Source organism: Trachypithecus francoisi, unplaced genomic scaffold (assembly GCF_009764315.1).
Source record: "Trachypithecus francoisi isolate TF-2019V2 unplaced genomic scaffold, Tfra_2.0 Lachesis_group4, whole genome shotgun sequence".
NCBI lineage: Eukaryota > Metazoa > Chordata > Mammalia > Primates > Cercopithecidae > Trachypithecus > Trachypithecus francoisi.
This window is the reverse complement of record NW_022681469.1, coordinates 51,655,454-51,672,696: the sequence shown is the minus strand read 5'-3', so window position 1 is coordinate 51,672,696 and position 17,243 is coordinate 51,655,454. Positions and strand designations below refer to the sequence as shown.

General features: G+C 42.3%; 1 protein-coding gene and 1 long non-coding RNA gene across 5 annotated transcripts in view; one reads left to right on the top strand and one right to left on the bottom strand.

Annotated features, from left to right (window-relative positions):
- Positions 1-17,243, bottom strand: part of LAMB1 (laminin subunit beta 1) — an 85,423-nt gene that overhangs the window by 12,080 nt on the left and 56,100 nt on the right. For all 4 annotated transcript variants that reach the window (XM_033194169.1, XM_033194171.1, XM_033194170.1 and 1 more), the window contains 4 exons: positions 16,297-16,511; positions 15,505-15,601; positions 3,968-4,337; positions 1,068-1,252 (listed from right to left, as the gene is read on the bottom strand). In XM_033194169.1, coding sequence (XP_033050060.1) covers positions 1,068-1,252; positions 3,968-4,337; positions 15,505-15,601; positions 16,297-16,511 — 867 coding nt within the window. The remainder of the gene's footprint in view (positions 1-1,067; positions 1,253-3,967; positions 4,338-15,504; positions 15,602-16,296; positions 16,512-17,243) is intronic.
- Positions 6,132-16,403, top strand: LOC117073373. The gene is made up of 3 exons (XR_004433211.1): positions 6,132-11,195; positions 12,698-12,840; positions 15,436-16,403. It is a non-coding gene; the product is annotated as an uncharacterized LOC117073373 (long non-coding RNA).

Genomic DNA, 17,243 nt, shown 5'->3' with positions numbered 1-17,243 from the left:
TTTGTAGATTCCACATAATGTGGATTCAACCAACTGTGGATAGAAAGCATTTGGAAAAAATGGTTGTACCTGTGCTGAATGTGTACAGACTTTTTCTTGCCATTATTTCCTAAACAATAACGTATAACAACTATTTACATAGCATTTACATTCTATTAGGTATTGTAAGTAATCTAGAGATTATTTTAAAGTATACTGGAGGGAAAAAAAAAAAAGTAAAGCTGGGTATAGTGGTTCACCTCTATAATCTCAGCTATTCAGAAGTCTGAGACGGGAGGATCACTTGAGTCCAGGAGTTCAAGATCAGCCTGAGCAGCATAGCAAGAGCCCATTTCTTAAAGAAAGAAAGAAAGAGAAAGAGAGAGAGAGAAAAAGAAAGAAAAGTATATAGGAGGATATGCATGGGTCATATGCAAATACTATGCCATTTTATATAACGGACTTGACCATCTGTGGATTTTGATTTCTGCAGTGGGTCCTGGAACCAGTCCTCATGGATCCCAAGGGATGATGGTATTATATATACAGCATGATGTGTTTTAGCTTTAGTCCAAAAGCAATCATGCATAAAACAGTATGGATAATTGGATAGTATGATGTAACGTATTTCTACATTCTTTCACTTTTTGCTGAGGATCCTATATGGTCTATGATATAAATAATGATTTGCAAAAAATTTTTTCTGACCAAGCAGCATTCTTGAATGTGAAAGGATTTGCAGAAGTATTCATACCTTAAGTATTCAAAAGAACCCCCTTCCAAGAAAAGGCCAGGGGATTAAACTACTAACTGGAGGAAAAAAAAAATCAGGAAATGGATACCATTCTGATACAACTATTGCCATTCACTCTGTAAGACCTTTGCTGTGTCCCTTAGGTTCTCTGTGCCCAAGTCTCATATTTGTAAAATGGGGACTTTGATCCTCATTTGTGCCAGAAACTGGATGAGCAAAGTTTTAAAATTTATTAGAAAACAATTTTTTTTTTCCAAAATTGCTATATTAAAAGGTTAGACATATTGTTAAATTCATTGTCTGGGACTGAGTATTTGCACCAAAAAATGCTCACCCCGAATATCTGAGTTTTTGATAAATTCCAGTTGTTCAGCAAGTTCTTTCACAGTGTTGTCTAGGCTTTCCGCTTCTGTCTGTAGAGAATCCAGTTCTTTGGCTGTGCTGTTGCTTTGGGAAGTTGCGTCAGATAATTTCACTTCTACTTGAGCCATCATTTCTGTAACATCTTTAATCAGTTTCCTGTAAAGAGAAAGTTAAGCTTACATAAACCCAAGGGAGGACTTTTACATTTCATATTTTCTACTAGTACTGTATCCATTACTAATTTCAAACCAATTCAGTAATTTGTAACATTTCATCTCTTTCTAAGTGCTAGTTTTATTTTCCTTATAAAAGATTGTATTAAATCTGACAGTTTTTCTTTGTTCAGACTTAAGAGAAACACAGAAGTACCACTCAGCTGAGTTGTGGCAGACAAGCCATTTAAGGGATTCCAAATTTCCGCTGTAACATGAGCACAGGTCAGAGTGTGGAGTTCCGGCTCCATTCGCAGGCAGCTTCAAGCCCTTACAATCATAAAAACTCAAGACATAAATGACTCTGGTATACAGTTAGGCCTCCCAGCCACCAGCCCAAAACATTCTTCCCTAAGCCTATCTCCTTCAAGATGGAACATGCAGAGAGGAAGCCCTATAGCCCACCACAAAGATGACAGGAGCCAGCTGTATCAGCTTTCATACACTCCTCTCCTCCTTGAGAGGAGCCTCCTCCTCCTACCAACAGCCTTTTTTTTTTAAAAGAAAATAGCATCTCCCGAGAATGAAATGAGAACATTTAGCTTTCACGATATTTAATTTGGAATCTAAACTGCATTTTGTTCTGTACTTTCAAACCTACAAGGCTGTACTTCTGACATCTATTTGTATATTACTGTGTACATAGGTGTATGTGGGCATGTGTGTGCATGTGGGAGTGTGCTCCAGGTGGGTGTGGGTGGAGTTGCATGTGTATCGTAAATAAAGTAATATTTGAGCAGACTTTACCTCTGGGTATTATTGGTTCACCTAATGGAATATAATTGTCTTCTTGGGGATATAATAGTATAAAAAACCAGGAAAATGTAAAGATGCTGAAAGGTTGGGAGCCATTAGAAAAATGACATATAAGGCTGAGATAAAACCATAACCCAACTCAAAAAGTAATTAAAGGGATCGTTTGAAATGGTAGATTAAATTACATTTCATGCCTTTTCCCTGAGGATAATAGACATAGTTTGTTTTTTCAGTGCTTTGCTTTTATTATTTGACTCACAGAAGGCTTTCATTTCTTCTTAGTTCTCATAAAATGATACAATTTTTTAAAACAAGCAAATCTAACATCATATTTTAAAATAAGGCCACTTTGGTTCCTAAAACATGTATCCTTGGATATTACGTTGAAAAAAGAGTAATGGAACTAGTTTTCCTGTGATTATTACAATCTGTCTGGTTAAATGAATAGTGAGGGTAGAACTACAGAGCTGTTTTGGGAATGTAATCTCTCTTCTGGCAGGCAAGCTCTCAAAGGACACCAGATTTTTTCTTCCTCCCAGAGGTGCGTAAGACCCAGGCCAAGAATCATTTCCTAAATGGGCTTGCATTTGGACCACAGCCTGCCAAAACTGTGATCTCTGCACATTAGGAGGCTTAGTCTTTTCAGTGAGGTAAAATGCCTCATTAAATGCATTGTCGCCCTGCATCAGACATTTCCTAACACTCTGGCCAACTACGTGGTCTTGGGCATAAAAGCCGAGGCTTGACATCAAGGTCCAATTACTTTAAATCTAGGTCTAGGTAGGACTTTCTTCAAGTTGCTTGAGCTAATGTCAGCTGTCTTCTGCTACTCATGTATGGTATGAGATGAAAAGTCCCTCTGGCTTCTTAGAGATGCTGATTAAAGTCTCATCACACACACAAAATGTTACTGTCATTTCGTAATATAAACACCTCAGTGTGCAGGATTTAACTGTGAAGTGGTCCCCTCAGGCCTGGATGGTGAGTCTGCAGTGAAACCGTAGCATCTAGGGAAGCACAGATGCCTCATACCCTTTCCTGTTTTTGTCCTTTAGCACTTAGGTTTTATTGTGCTGTTTTGGGGGTTCCTTTTTGGCAAAAAATAATTTGGCAAAAGGAATTGGGATGTTTAGGGGCAAGAGAGGGGAGGCTGGGAGAAAGGGTAGAAAAATGATCCTTGAGAAGTTCAGCATCACTCAGCTCAATTCTCTAGGCTTCCACTAACAAACATTGTCCAATCAGAGGGGAAATTACCCAGAGAAGGGGTGGGATGAGGACTTTCAGTGTAGAGCGGCTGTTATAACCAGATGAATGAAGCACTGGTCTGGTGGACTAATGGCAGAGAAGCAGAAAAAACTTGAAGTAAGGAGTCTTACTTGAGGTAATGGAATTTCCCCCATAGTAGCAATACTTAACAATTTATAGTTTTTTGCAATCCTGTTGTCATTTTATATATCAATCATTTCATTACTGCATAAGGTAATGGCATATATTATCCTACCCCTTCTCCACAGGAGAGAAAATACAGGCTCAGGAACTGAGTCAACCAAGTTCACAAGCCTAGCATCAGACCCAAGACTCAATTATGGATCTTTGTCTTCTAAATCCAGCATGCCTCCCATTTTAATGACTTAGAACATGATTTGCAAGGAGGAGCACTGAGTATAATGCTTGTATGTTCTGTACTGCAGCCTTCAGAAGGCTGGTCCCCATGGATGTGCCAACATTCACTCATCCAAATGCCCAGTCAAGACTGCTGGAAAATAAATGGCTCAGAATCTGTTTTCACCCACAGGACTAACCAAACCTCCTGATGGAAGCACCATGCCAGGAAATCTTTGCTGTTTATTCATAAAGCTGAAAAAATATTGTGAGTTACTCCTCTCGCTCATTAACTACTTACTCTGCTTCCTCAAAGAGATTCCCAATGTTTTTCAGTGGCTCTGCTGCAGGGCTCTGCGCCAGGATGTCTTTTATCTCGCTGACTTTCCTCTCCACTGAGTCCACAGTCTCACGGTAAGGCCCGATCACACCACTGATCTTCAAGGCCTTGGCTTTCTCCAGGAATCTGTGTGTCCTGTTGGTCAGCTCAGCAATGATCACGTCCCAAAGAGCAAAGCACTGGTGGCAGGGTGTGCAGTCAGGGAAGACCCCCGAGTACCCTCGCGTGCACTTGTCACAGCGTGGACCCTCAACACCCTCCACGCAGACACACTGGCCCGTGGACTGGTCACACTGTGGCGTCTCAATGCCCCTGGGGTCACAGTCACAGGCTAGAAGGGAAGAAGCAATGCTGGCTGATCTACTTGATCATGAACCTCAGTGACAAGATGTGCCATTTAGAATCCTCATTTCACTGTGAAAATGGGAAGGTGTCAGCCATCGATGACAACTGACCAGCAGCTCAGGTAGAGACTGTAGCAGCTTCCTGTAGCACATGCGTGACTTCAATGGTTGCTAACTCCTTAGCAGTAATAATACTTTAAACAGAAATGTTTTACATGAATGACCCCATTTAACTCTCACAATAACCCCATGGGATAGGTGTTATAATAATCACTATTTCACAGATGTGGGAACTGAGAGATCAGAGAGATTACGTAACATGCCTCAAGTCTCACTGCAAGGGAAAGGCCACGCCAGGACTCTGATTCAGTTCTTTGCAACTCTGGAGCCTGTACTACTCTTCACCTCCGTTCTGGCCTTTGCCTCCCCCTTACTAGGATTTCCCTACATACCACGTCTGTACAAACAATCCAGGTTACATCCTGCTAACATGCCACCTGGCATCAGATACATCACAAATGAGCAGCTCCTAACATACCCGACTCTATCTCGCAACAAAACATATTTGATGAAATGCAATAAACATGATCAAAACAAAACAAAACCCAAAGGAATTCTAAGTACCCAGTTTAAAGGCTTTTAATAAGTATAATCTAACTTGGGGGTGTCTGCCATTGTGATGACCACTGCCAGTACTACAAGCAGGGATCTTGGGAGCCATGCAGTCTCAGCCTCTCACAGACCCAATAGGGTTGGCACCTTATGCAAAGCCAAATGGCATAGGGTAAAATCACATGCCATACAGGACAAAATCTGTTCTTGGCCAGTAGCTGTGGCTGAGATTACTTAGCACAATGGCTGTGCCCTTGAACCCTGGCTTAGATTCCCAAATTTCAGGTGACCAAATCATTTTTATATCAACATCTGACATTTAAAAGTATTTATATAAGGTTTAAGTAACAAAAGGCCTTATACTAACATCTTATCACTGGGCTTCCACCCATTCTGGCAAAAGGTAGGAATACATAAAGTAATATACTATCTTATTTCTCTAACTGGATTGTGGACTCCAAGGGCAGAGGCACATCTTAAACAATTTTTCCTTTTTCAGCATCGGGCCCAGGGTTAACATGCAATCAGAATCCAAACGTCTTTGCCAAATGAAGCCCTAACCTTATTTTAGTCTAGGCTTGCAAGGACACTTACATACCTTTGTAACAGAAAATAATCCTCCTGAAGTGCAATGTCAAGTGTGGCAAAGCACAACAGATGCATGTTTTCTCAGATTTTTTTTTTTTGAGACAGAGTTTTGGTCTTGTTGCCCAGGCTGGAGTGCAATGGCACAATCTCGGCTCACTGCAACCTCCGCCTCCTGGGTTCAAGCAATTCTCCTGCCTCAGCCTCCCGAGTAGCTGGGATTACAGGCATGCACCACCACACCCAGCTAATTGTGTTTTTTGGTTTTTTTTTTAAATTAGAGACGGGGTTTCTCCATGTTGGTTAAGCTGGTCTGGAACTCCCGACCTCAGGTGATCTGCCTGCCTCGGCCTCCCAAAGTGCTGGGATTACAGGCGTGAGCCACTGCCTGCGGCCTTTTCTCAGATACCTTTATAAAATCTTGGGCCAATAGCTGTGATTTGCCTCTGAAAAACTTCCTTTTTTTGCGGAACAGAGTCTCGCTGTGTCGCCCAGGCTAGAGTGCAATGGCACGATCTCGGCTCACTCCAACCTCCACTTCCCGGGTTCAAGCTATTCTCCTGCCTCCACCTCCTGAGTAGCTGGGACTACAGGCATGCACCACCACACCCAGCTAATTTTTGTATTTTAAGTAGAGACAGGGTTTCACTATGTTGGCCAGGATGGTCTTGATCTCTTGACCTCTTGATACGCCCACCTTGGCCTCCCGAAGTGCTGGGATTACAGGCGTGAGCCACTGCACCCAGCCTTCCTCTGAAAAACTTTCTAACGGAACATCTCCCAGAACCAGTTATACTGAGGATCCTGAGATCTGCTATGACATCACCATCCTTTCAACCCAGAGATGTGTTTGTGGCCCATTCATTTGGCCCTCACCACATCCTGCCTTGTATTGCTAGTTTATCTTTTTATTGCCTTTGTTCTCCCCCTACATTCCAAGCTCTCGAGTGGCAGGTTTGAGGAGGACAGCATTGTGGTTAAGAGCATGAACTGTAGACTGAGGGTGTAAATCCTGCCTTCTCCACACCTGTTATGTGACCCTGGGTAATTAGGAAACTGAGTCACGTCTTCCACATCTGTAAGAAGAGGTAATGATTATAACTACAGGACTGCTTTCGAGATAAAATAATTACAAAGTGCTTAGAAGAGCATCTGGTCTATAGCAAGCATTCAATAAATAAATCATTTTTATTATCGCTTTTTGTGTCCCTATAAGTGTCTGGTAGTCTTCTGCTAATAGTGATGCTTGGTCATATTTCCATTGGATAAAGGGGAAAAACATATGTTCTGGCCATATGTTTATATGTGTTTGCCAAAAAACATGATTATTCCAAAATTTGAAGTTTAGAATATTAATTCTTCAACCTTTAGGATTTTAAAACATGTAATTTCCTTAGTGCTTGGGGTTTTCAAAACCAAGACCTTAGGATTTCAAAAGTAAAACTTGGGTGTATGTTTTTCAAAAAACAGATCCTTTCCAGGCACTTAAGGTATGTTTCATTTTTCTTGTTTAGGGAATAGTCTCATAATGAATCAGGAAGCTGCTCAGGCAAACCATGGATAACTTTAATGGTGATCCATAGACCATCAGTTCTATGATGTGTTCCTTGAAAAAAGTATCCCTTTATGAAAAATTCTGTATCTTTATCTTGAAGATTAAAAACAAGTGTCAGCATATTATAGACTCAGAAGAGTTCTGCAGGAAAAACTTGTTTTACATTGTTTTTATCCAGTTGTATGCCAAAGTCATTTGGCCGTGAGAGCTTTTCTTAGTGGAAGTCAATGCCAATGACACCTCAGAGAAATAATGAGAAAGGCTTGGGAAAACCACTACATTAATCAATTTCTGAGATTAGGAAGAACTTAGATAAGTTACAAATAACTTAAAGAACTTAGTACCTTAAGAGTTTATGTTGTTTAGATTTTAGAAATAGATTTCCATTATCATTTGGTAAAATTTAGTCATCTTCCAGAAAGCTAAAAGTTACCCGAGTCACCTGGGTCCTCAGCTCTCAAACTTGGGTAGGTATCAGAATCACCTGGAAGGTTCATTAAAAAACAGATTGCTTCTCCACTCTCCTCCCATCCCCCCATTCTGATTTAGTAGGTCTGGGTGGGGCCCAGAATTATTTTTGTTTCTAAGTTCCCAGGAGATACTGATGTTTAGAGTCATGAGACCCTGTTTTGTGGAGCACTGACTGTTACTTTCCCAGCTGTTTCTGCCTGCCTTCTGTATGTTAGAGAAAAAAAGAGCATGTGTGTGTGTGTGTGTGTGTGTATGTATGTGTGTCTGTCTGTGTGTGTGGAGAAAGAGATACCTTCAAAGGGTGGCGCTGGAGCAGAATCACGACTTTGGAAGTTCACCAATGTAGGCTGATGCACAAATCTCAGGACTTACATAACAGAGGAAGAAGTGATGCCATTTGTAATAAAACTACATTGTCTGCCCTTGCCCTGCAGGGCCCAGCCAGTGGTCAGGGGGAGGCAACCCTCTGGGGTCTACTCACCCCTATCTCCCTTAGGCGTCACACAATTGAGGCAGAGCTGCATATTGCTTGTAGTTTGCTTAGACAATTATTTATTTCCCATAGATGATGCAAAGGTACACCTTTGTTCAGTCCTAAATATTAGGTTTTTGCTGGATTCATGCTTGGGGCAAGGGATGCATGCATATGTTGATTTATTTTTAATTTCTCTGATCATTTTGCATTTATTTCATTGCTAAAGGCATGTCTCGCTCCCATTCTGTCACAGGCATCTTTACTGGGAAAAGAGCCCAACCCCGAAAGACTTTAAAGGCAGATAAGGCTTCCCTCTTTATCTGGCCAAGGGAAATTAGCCTGGGCAAGAGTTCCAATGAGCCAGCAGAGCTTCGGCTCTCTCCAGAAGTCAACCACCAGTTCAGCCCAACTGACCAACATTCCTTTCTCCAACTGAAAAGTAAACCATCAAATCTCACAGATGACTGGATTGCAGTCTCATTATTGAAAAAGTTGGTCCTGACTCTCCGGGAAGGGCACCAAATAACTAGTCTCAAATGCACCTGGTTTTGATTTCAAGCTGAAGCCCCTGGTCATGTGCTTCCCTCCCTGGCTATTGAATTTCCAGAATTGCTTCTCTTGGGATCACCTAAGAGGCAGGCACCAGAAGGCCCACATTTTACAACCTTGTAAAAAGACCCCCTCCACTTCAAAAATATTTTCAGTGAAACTCCCACACTCATGTGGCTGAAGCGGAAAGGTCAGTTCACACTTGACAAGTTAGTAAAACTTCATAGACTAATGGATGGAGGAGATTCTCCCATCATTTCACACACCCGCCAGGATCTGAAAACCTGTGAACTGACTATTCAGGCTGCTGCTGACGAGGTCCATTGGGGTTTCTTCTCTCTTAAGAGAAAGGAATCAGAATCCAAATGACCTGGATAAAGCACAGACTTACTTTAAGAAATGGGATTACTTGGCAGAGAATCAGAAACTCTCTTGGAAAGGAGGGCATATGTAGCAAAAGTTGTTGCCTAATCTTTAAGATGAACAAATAATAAAAAGTATTTTTTAAATAAGATAATCATTTTAACAAGCCGTAATAATTCGACTTTCATCTGTGAATACACTCTCTGTTCTGTGGTCAGTAGGCTTCCTCTATTTTTACTAAGTTTTCTTATCATTTCAAACATAATTTTTAAGAGGTAGGTAAATGAAAGCTATTGTACTGGTTTTCAAGATATGAAGGCCCAGAGGAAAACACTAGCAAGTCAATGCCAGAATGGGAAATAGTCTATGTACCCATTTATCACATAGACCTATATTGCCTGCTTCCTTTACATCCTTCCCTCTGCTCCTCCAGACCTTCCTGTGCCCACTGAACGAAGTCTACCCTCAATGGCCTGCCACTGAAGGCTTCGCACAGTCTGGTGAAACCAAATCTCTCTATGACTCTCCAGCTAAGACTGTTTCCTGAGGGCACCTCCCACAGCTGTATCGTCCTTTAGCTAGGATGACAATTTCCTCTCTCAATACCAACTGTCAACGAGTAGCCCCCAGGCTTGTGGAAAGAGCTGGGACAGGAGGCCACATAGGCCTGGCTTCAGATCCCAGTTCTTTCCTCACTCGGGATAAGCCTTTGGGCAAGTCCCTTAACCTCTCTGAGTCTGAGATTAGTCAACTGTGAAATGGGGATGATACCCCCATAGGTTGTTTGTTGCAAGGATAAAATTAAGAATACTTACATAATATGCCTAAAAGTGCTTGGCACTCAGCACATTCTCTGTAGATGGCCACTAGAGCTAATCTTTTCTGCAAACCCTTCCCTAATGACTCCAGTTACTACTGATCTTCTTCTGACAATTAAAAGTTTGTGCCACTTACTTTCTGCTATGTTTTTACTTCATTTTATGTACCTCATGTCCCCAGATAGCCTGCAAGTGGCAGAACAGTATCAGCTGTTCTCTCTGTGTCCACTCCTCACTCCACACCATTGGTCACTCAGTGTTGGGCTTATTATCCTCCTTTCTGTTGGAAACTTAAATTTGCCTTGGGACGGAGAAAGTGCTACACCCTAAGATTCAGGTAATGGGGTTCTCTTCTGCCATGGACCTTGCCTCAAAGCAACATGGGACTCCAGGATCTGCTGCAATGCCAAGAAGTTTACTTATATTTCAGGCATTTCTATTTACTAAAAGCAAGGGCAATTTAAATAATTTTTATCTCTTATATGGGATTTTCTTTTTTCTGACATTCTCTTCTATCCTTTTCCCTTTTTGGCCTCAGTAATATAACTTCAATTTTGGAATGAAAGTTGGGGGATGAATATAATTTCATCTGCAGAAATGAGCTGCCTGTCTAGCACAGGGATCATCAAGTTTTAATGTAAAAGTTGAAATAGTAAATTTTTCCAGCTTTCAGGCCATTCTGTCTCTGTCACGATGACTTGACTCTGGCATTGCTGTCCACAAGCAGCCAGGGAAAATACATAAACAAGTGGGTGTAAAACTTTATTAACCACTATGGGCAGGGGGCTGGATTTGGCCTCTGCCTGTGGTCTGCCCAGTTCTGGTCTAGCCTACCACTTCTGAGGACACATTCTGTAATTAGGATTATGTAAGACAAGACTTCACTCTACTTCAACAGTATTTATAGGTCTCCAAAGAATCGAATGAAGTCTGATTTTCTGAGTCACAATGGAAATAGTAAGGTGAGTGGTTGTGAAAGAAATCCCAACATTAGAAAATACAGGCATTCTAAAGATTAATGTCTGGGCAAAAGAACACACTGTGTTTTTCTACTAAAAAACACGAAATGAGAAACAAGCATGGTGGGGAAGTGGCCACTACCCAAAGCCTCTTGAGTATGCCCCACATTTACAGTTTGCCTAGGTTTAGAGACACTGCCCTTTTCCAAGAGCCAGAGGCCCCAAATGGAAACTTTACCCTTCCTTTTTGCTGTCTATGAATCAACAGAAAGATTCCTCCTGTGACCCTTGGACTCCTGAGGAGGACAATGCAGCGCTCCAGGCTGTTTTCTCCAGCACGTTCATGGTGGGTGGATGAGATTCCCTCTCCATCCCAGCACAGTGATGGGCTTGTTCAGGCTTGGCACAATTGGCCAACAGCCCCAACCTGCCTGGACAATAGGAACATTCAACAATCTGTAAGTTGGAGGCTCAACTCATTTGTCTTTTATATAACTACGTTCTTTTTTTCCATAAGGGGAATACTTAGCTAGGACTTAAATCTTTCTATAAGCGTATTGTTAGCTAGTTGGCACCAGAAAGTCTAAATTTATGCCCTCTAACAAACCAATTCAACTGAAAACATATTTGTCAAGCAATTACATAATTGGAGAAAAGAGCTGATGTTCTTTTTGCATAGTTCCATCTAATTTTGAATGACACCTCTTCTTGCCCCTGCTGATTTCTGGGCCCATCGCTTCAGAAAGCCCCTGTCCTCCTGTTTCTATTCGTGAATGCATTCCAGCACAAACAGAACCATGAGCCTTATCTGCCTCTGCGTCTTGGCCCCTGCCTTCACAGGCCACGCTGGTCCTACTCCTGTTGCCACCCTGTATGCACCAGGCCCCTAGATGGCCATGAATCAATCCCCCATTGTCCACTCAAATCAGTTCTCACTCTCTCTGGGTGCTTTGTAGGTTATGAGCAAAAAGAGTGCCAAAAGCATTGAGGATCCAACACTTTCTCTGTCTGATAGACTGCCTTAAGCACTGTGGGACATTTATTATCCTTGGCTCCTGCATACCTAGTGCCTATAGCAACGACCCCATTATGGTGATGACCCAAAATACTCCCCTCCTCCCAAATTTCCAGATGTCCCCACCCCAGCTCAGCCACTGTGGGCACAAAGGAGGGATAGTGTCTACTTTAACACCCCAAAGAAAGATGCCCCAACATTTTATATCTTTTTTGTTGTTGTTGTTTTTGACACAGAGTCTTGCTCTGTCACCCAGGCTGGAGTGTAATGGCATGATCTCTGCTCACTGCAACCTCTGCCTCCTGGGTTCAAGTGATTCTCATGCCTCAGCCTCCCGAGTAGCCAGGATTATAGGTGTGCACGACCACGCCTGATTAATTTTTGTATTTCTAGTAGAGATTGGGTTTCACCATGTTGGTCAGGCTGGTCTTGAACTCCTGACCTCAAGTGATCCTCCTGCCTTGGCCTCCCAAAGTGCTGGGATTACAGGTGTCAGCCACCGTGCCCAGCTAACATTTTATAACTTTGAATTGCCAAAGTTTGCAATGAGGTCAGCTGCCTTCACCCCGTATTTTAACACTTTGGGGAAAGAGGATTTCTGGTCTTCCATGAAAAAAAACCAAACAACCTAAATATAAGGTTGGAGAGATGACAATGTAGTGGGAAAACAAGGGGAAAATGGAACACCTAGATCTAGAACCTGGAAGTATCTCTTAGGATGTTTTCACTTGTGCTCACTTGGAGCTTCTAATACTTCCGGAGGGCTTGAAACCAACTTTTTCTTGCTGGTGTGAGCTGACTGGGTGTCAATATTAGGGTCACAAATATGAATGATACATACATATAAATGCAGAGAGGATTGGAAAGATTCCTATGAAGCTGAGTAAAAAGAGGAATATACTGGGTGGGGGAGATGAGAAGGGACTTTGTTTTCTTCTAATACAGGAGTACCAATTGCTTGAAGTGAATGCAGGCAGCCTGGCTCCAGGACCTACACTCTTTGCTATGGGATCTCTTCATCTGTCTGCATCCCTGCTGCCCTTGTGCCACTGGGATCAGCCAACACAATGGGCAAACCATAAAGCCAGGTGATCTTTGTAGTTCCTCCATTAACTATGATTATCTATGATTATCTTACAGAAAAAAAGGAAATGCCAAAGGGAAAAGCAAAAAGGAACAGACATATCCAGTTTCAATACATTCTCTTTAAACAAACCAGGTTTATTTGCAGAATACTTTGTTTCTGTTTTTTATTGCTTGTTTGCTTTTCCTGATGAAAAGTTTCTTACCTAACGAGCTGACCTTTCTTCTGGATAAAATGAACAAAGAAGTTGGCGAACAATGATGCCATGAATCTTACTCTTTGCAGAGTTTCTAAAACAGGATCTAACTTTTGACCCAAACAAGTTGACAAGGTTCCTATAAGCCACAATTTCCCTGGCAGATTTAGAGGCAAAAGTTTAAAGAGAAGATAAAAGGGTAAGGAGTAAAGTTCTAAGGGCCACATGAACAACTCTCTGATTGACTCTGACTCTGGGTAGCAGGCCTTTCCTGCTAACAAAGCTAAGATGGAGCCAAAGGTCAGAAAGCTTTGGCAGAGAAAGCTATTTTGCCAATGACACATGCTGACAGAATCAGGGTATGAGCAACGATAGAGCCATTATCTGGAAAAAATCAAGCTTTGAGGCATTACAAGTTTGAGGAATTTAACAGAGTAGTGATTACAGCCCTGGAAAAACCAGATTTTAAGCAGAGTTTTACTTTCAAGAGACATCTTGGAGAAACTGGTCCACTGGATTTCAATACCTTCTTATGGAAGTGGGGATGTCAGATCTCATTAAGAACCAAATTTGGAGAATGATGAAAGAAAAGTACTTGTTTATTGACATAGCAAACATCATCCCCACTGTGAAACAAACATTAATCTAAGAGGTCCATACAAACCCTTCTGGCTAAGCATCGACTTAAAACTCAAATCCTATCTAATTTGCTCTGATCTTGCCCGCTGACCTTTCTCTGCTGTTAAGGAACAGATGCACCCTGAAGGAACACAGTTTCTAGGTTCCTGACCTTCTATAGGAGATACTGAATGAGTTGCCAACTTGAAGATCTGTATTATTTCTTGCTGTAGTTGTGTCCAAAAAAATAAAACAGTCATTTTAAAAATTTAAGAGTCCTGGCCGCGCGCGGTGGCTCACGCCTGTAATTCCAGCACTTTGGGAGGCCAAGGCGGGAGGATCATAAGGTTAGGAGTTCCAGACCAGCCTGACCAACATGGTGAAACCCTATCTCTACTAAAAATACAAAAATTAGCCAGGCATGGTGGTGTGTGCCTGTAATCCTAGCTATTTGGGAGGCTGAGGCAGGAGAATCGCTTGAACCTGGGAGGCAGAGGTTGCAGTGAGCTGAGATTGCGCCACTGCACTCCAGCCTGGGTGACAGAGTGAGGATTCATCTCAAAAAATAAAAAAAAAAAAAATTTAAGAGTCCAACAGAGACCTATAATTTCAGATGTGCAACAAATATATACCAAAGAGTACATAAGAAACTACAGAAAATATTTATCCATAATGATCAATTAAAAACAGGGAAGAAAATCAAGTAGGAAAGAAAGAATATAAAAACAGAGTTGCAACAGCCTGTTCAATCTTTTCCATAAATACTTTAAGATCTGAAAAATGACTTTCCAGGTCAAAAAAATTGCAATGCCATAAAAATCAAGCAATCCTTATGATTCACTTAATTTTAACAAGTTTTTGTTTATAAGAAAATGTCAGTTTTTTTTGTTTGTTAGTTTTTTTTAACATAAGCCTAGATGAAAATCTGGGCTTTATTCATATTTAACTGACTTGGAGCCCCTACCGTACATACCTTTGTTGTGCACGAAGTCTCTATGACATTGCCCTCCAGTTTTCACTAGTGGGGATGTTATCTTACGCACATACGCCAAGAGCTTAAGCTGTCAGCAAAGTCTAGTTGATCCAATGAATCCAGTGATTTTTTTTTTTTTTTGAGACGGAGTCTCGCTCTGTCGCCCAGACTGGAGTGCAGTGGCCAGATCTCAGCTCACTGCAAGCTCCGCCTCCCGGGTTTACGCCATTCTCCTGTCTCAGCCTCCCGAGTAGCTGGGACTACAGCGCCCGCCACCTCGCCCGGCTAGTTTTTTTTGTATTTTTTAGTAGAGACGGGGTTTCACCATGTTAGCCAGGATGGTCTCAATCTCCTGACCTTGTGATCCACCCGTCTCGGCCTCCCAAAGTGCTAGGATTACAGGCTTGAGCCACTGCGCCCAGCCTTCAGTGATCTTACTAGGATAACCATTTACCTCTTCTTGTGCCATCAAGGAAGTTGGCCACAAAATACTGTTCAGAGGGGGTAAAAAGTCACTTTGCCAAACATGGTTCACATGGTCCCACTTTGGTTAAAAGTATTTTAAAAAGCAGCTGTGTGTGTATTTATGGTGTGTGTGTGTGCGTGTGTGTGTGCTGGCTTACAGACACACAGAAACAAACTTTATCCCAGGGTATGAGGCTGGGAGAGTATGCACATCCACTCTTGACTACCTATACTTATGGGCAGGGCTAGATTTGTTAGATTGTTTTTTAAACAGTGTTAATTTATTTTGCAATTAAATACAGGTTCTTATCGACACGTTAATTTGTACTGTGTTTTATAATTTACAGAAGGCTCTTGCAGAAACCCCGTTCCCTCCACTCTCTGATGAAGTCAATGCGAGAACGCCCACACCTCACCTCGGCACTCCACGTCAGGGTCTCCCCAGAAGAGTTCCTGGCACTCGCTGCAGGTGCGGCCTCCAAACCCAGGCATGCACTGGCACTGCCCTGTGAACTGTGGCCAGAACACAGACCTTAGTCAAGCAGGCTTCAGGCCAGAAGCCAGTTGTCATCTTTTTTTTCTAGCTGCCAGTTAGAAGTGGGAATGAACTGTTCACCTGAGAAGGTCTCCATTGACTAGGAAAAGGGACTCCCGCTTCGATCGTAGGTGTCGAGAGCCCCATGCCAGCATCTAACTGCTCTTTTGCAACAGGGCTTGGAAAGGTCTGTGGCATATTATTTATTTACCTGTTTCCTCACTTTTATCCTCGCAGATCAGCCACAATCCTGGGCCACCTTTGACTCGCCTGACTTAGGGAGTATGTCTTCCTTAGTATGTGTCAGGAAACAACAGCACTTTTTACAATGCTGGGTATGGCTAATTGGTTCCTTTCAAGTTGAGAAGCTAAGAAAAAAGTCTGCTTCAGCGGCCAGGTACTGAAGAGAAGAGAAATAGCACACCCTTGCCTATTCTTATGTGAGTCTGCATCTGCAGCTGGGACCCTCTATTGAAATGCTATGGGTGTGTCTGATGGGGAGTCTGTGCACAGTTATGTAGACCCAGCCAAGGGGTACAAATGAAGGCTGAGATCCAGGCCACGCTGTGTTTGCCAAGCCATGTGCCCTGGGGCCTTGCTCTAACTGGGGCAAAGTCACCATAAGCTGACCCCTGGGCTCATAAAGGCATCATTCCCAGCAGCAGTCCCTCACCTCATTGCAAGATGGCCCGAAGGAATGAGCAGCGTTGCAGTTGCATGGGTCACAGCCAGTGCCACTGGCCAGCTGCCAGGTATTAGGTGCACAGCGGTCACAGTTCTGCCCGATCACATTAGGAAGACACAAGCACTGACCAGTGGCTTTGTCGCACTGGCAGTCAGAGCCGTTACAGTGCTCTTGCACGGTACCCAGGTAATTACAGACACACTCTGAAAAAGAACATCACATTTACTTATTGTCACACTCCCAAATACACAGGCATGCAGACATTAGCCACATCTAAACGCTAAGATGTTCCCACTTCAGATCCTGACCTTGAAATGCAAAGAAGGAAAGAAATGGAGGTGATTCAAAAAGAAAGCTAAAATTATTGTTGTTTAGAAGTTCTCATGTCTTACACAGTTCTGACATTTCCCAGATACACACAGTGATACATTTCACCTAAAAGTATGTTCAAAATACACAGATTTGACAAGATGCTGGTGAGTCATTTTAAAATTGAAGGTTTAACTGGAAATAATAATAAAAAAAAATGCCAGTGGGAATTGAGATAGCTAATAATTTCAAACTCTTGGCAGGGAACAGCAGTAATAAACGTGTCGGACATAGCAGGTAAAAGCCCTTTAAGCTACTAAGGCTTTAAGGAATCCAGTCCTGCTGGTCCCTAGCATTCCACACATGTTTGTATAAACAAAGCCAGGAGCCTGGGGGCTGTGCAGCTGCAGCAGGAGGAAATGCTAGTTGATCTCTTGATAAGAGCGAAATCAAGAGTTCCAAAAGAGAAATGTTAGAGATGCTACTTCTTTCTCTTCCTTAAGCTGGAAGGCTCTATTCCATCAATGCAACTAGAAAAGGTGGGACCACAGTGGGTATTTAGGATTTCAAAGTCCATCCAACCAGCAAGTTCATCGGCAAAGCATACCATCAATACCCTCTACTGG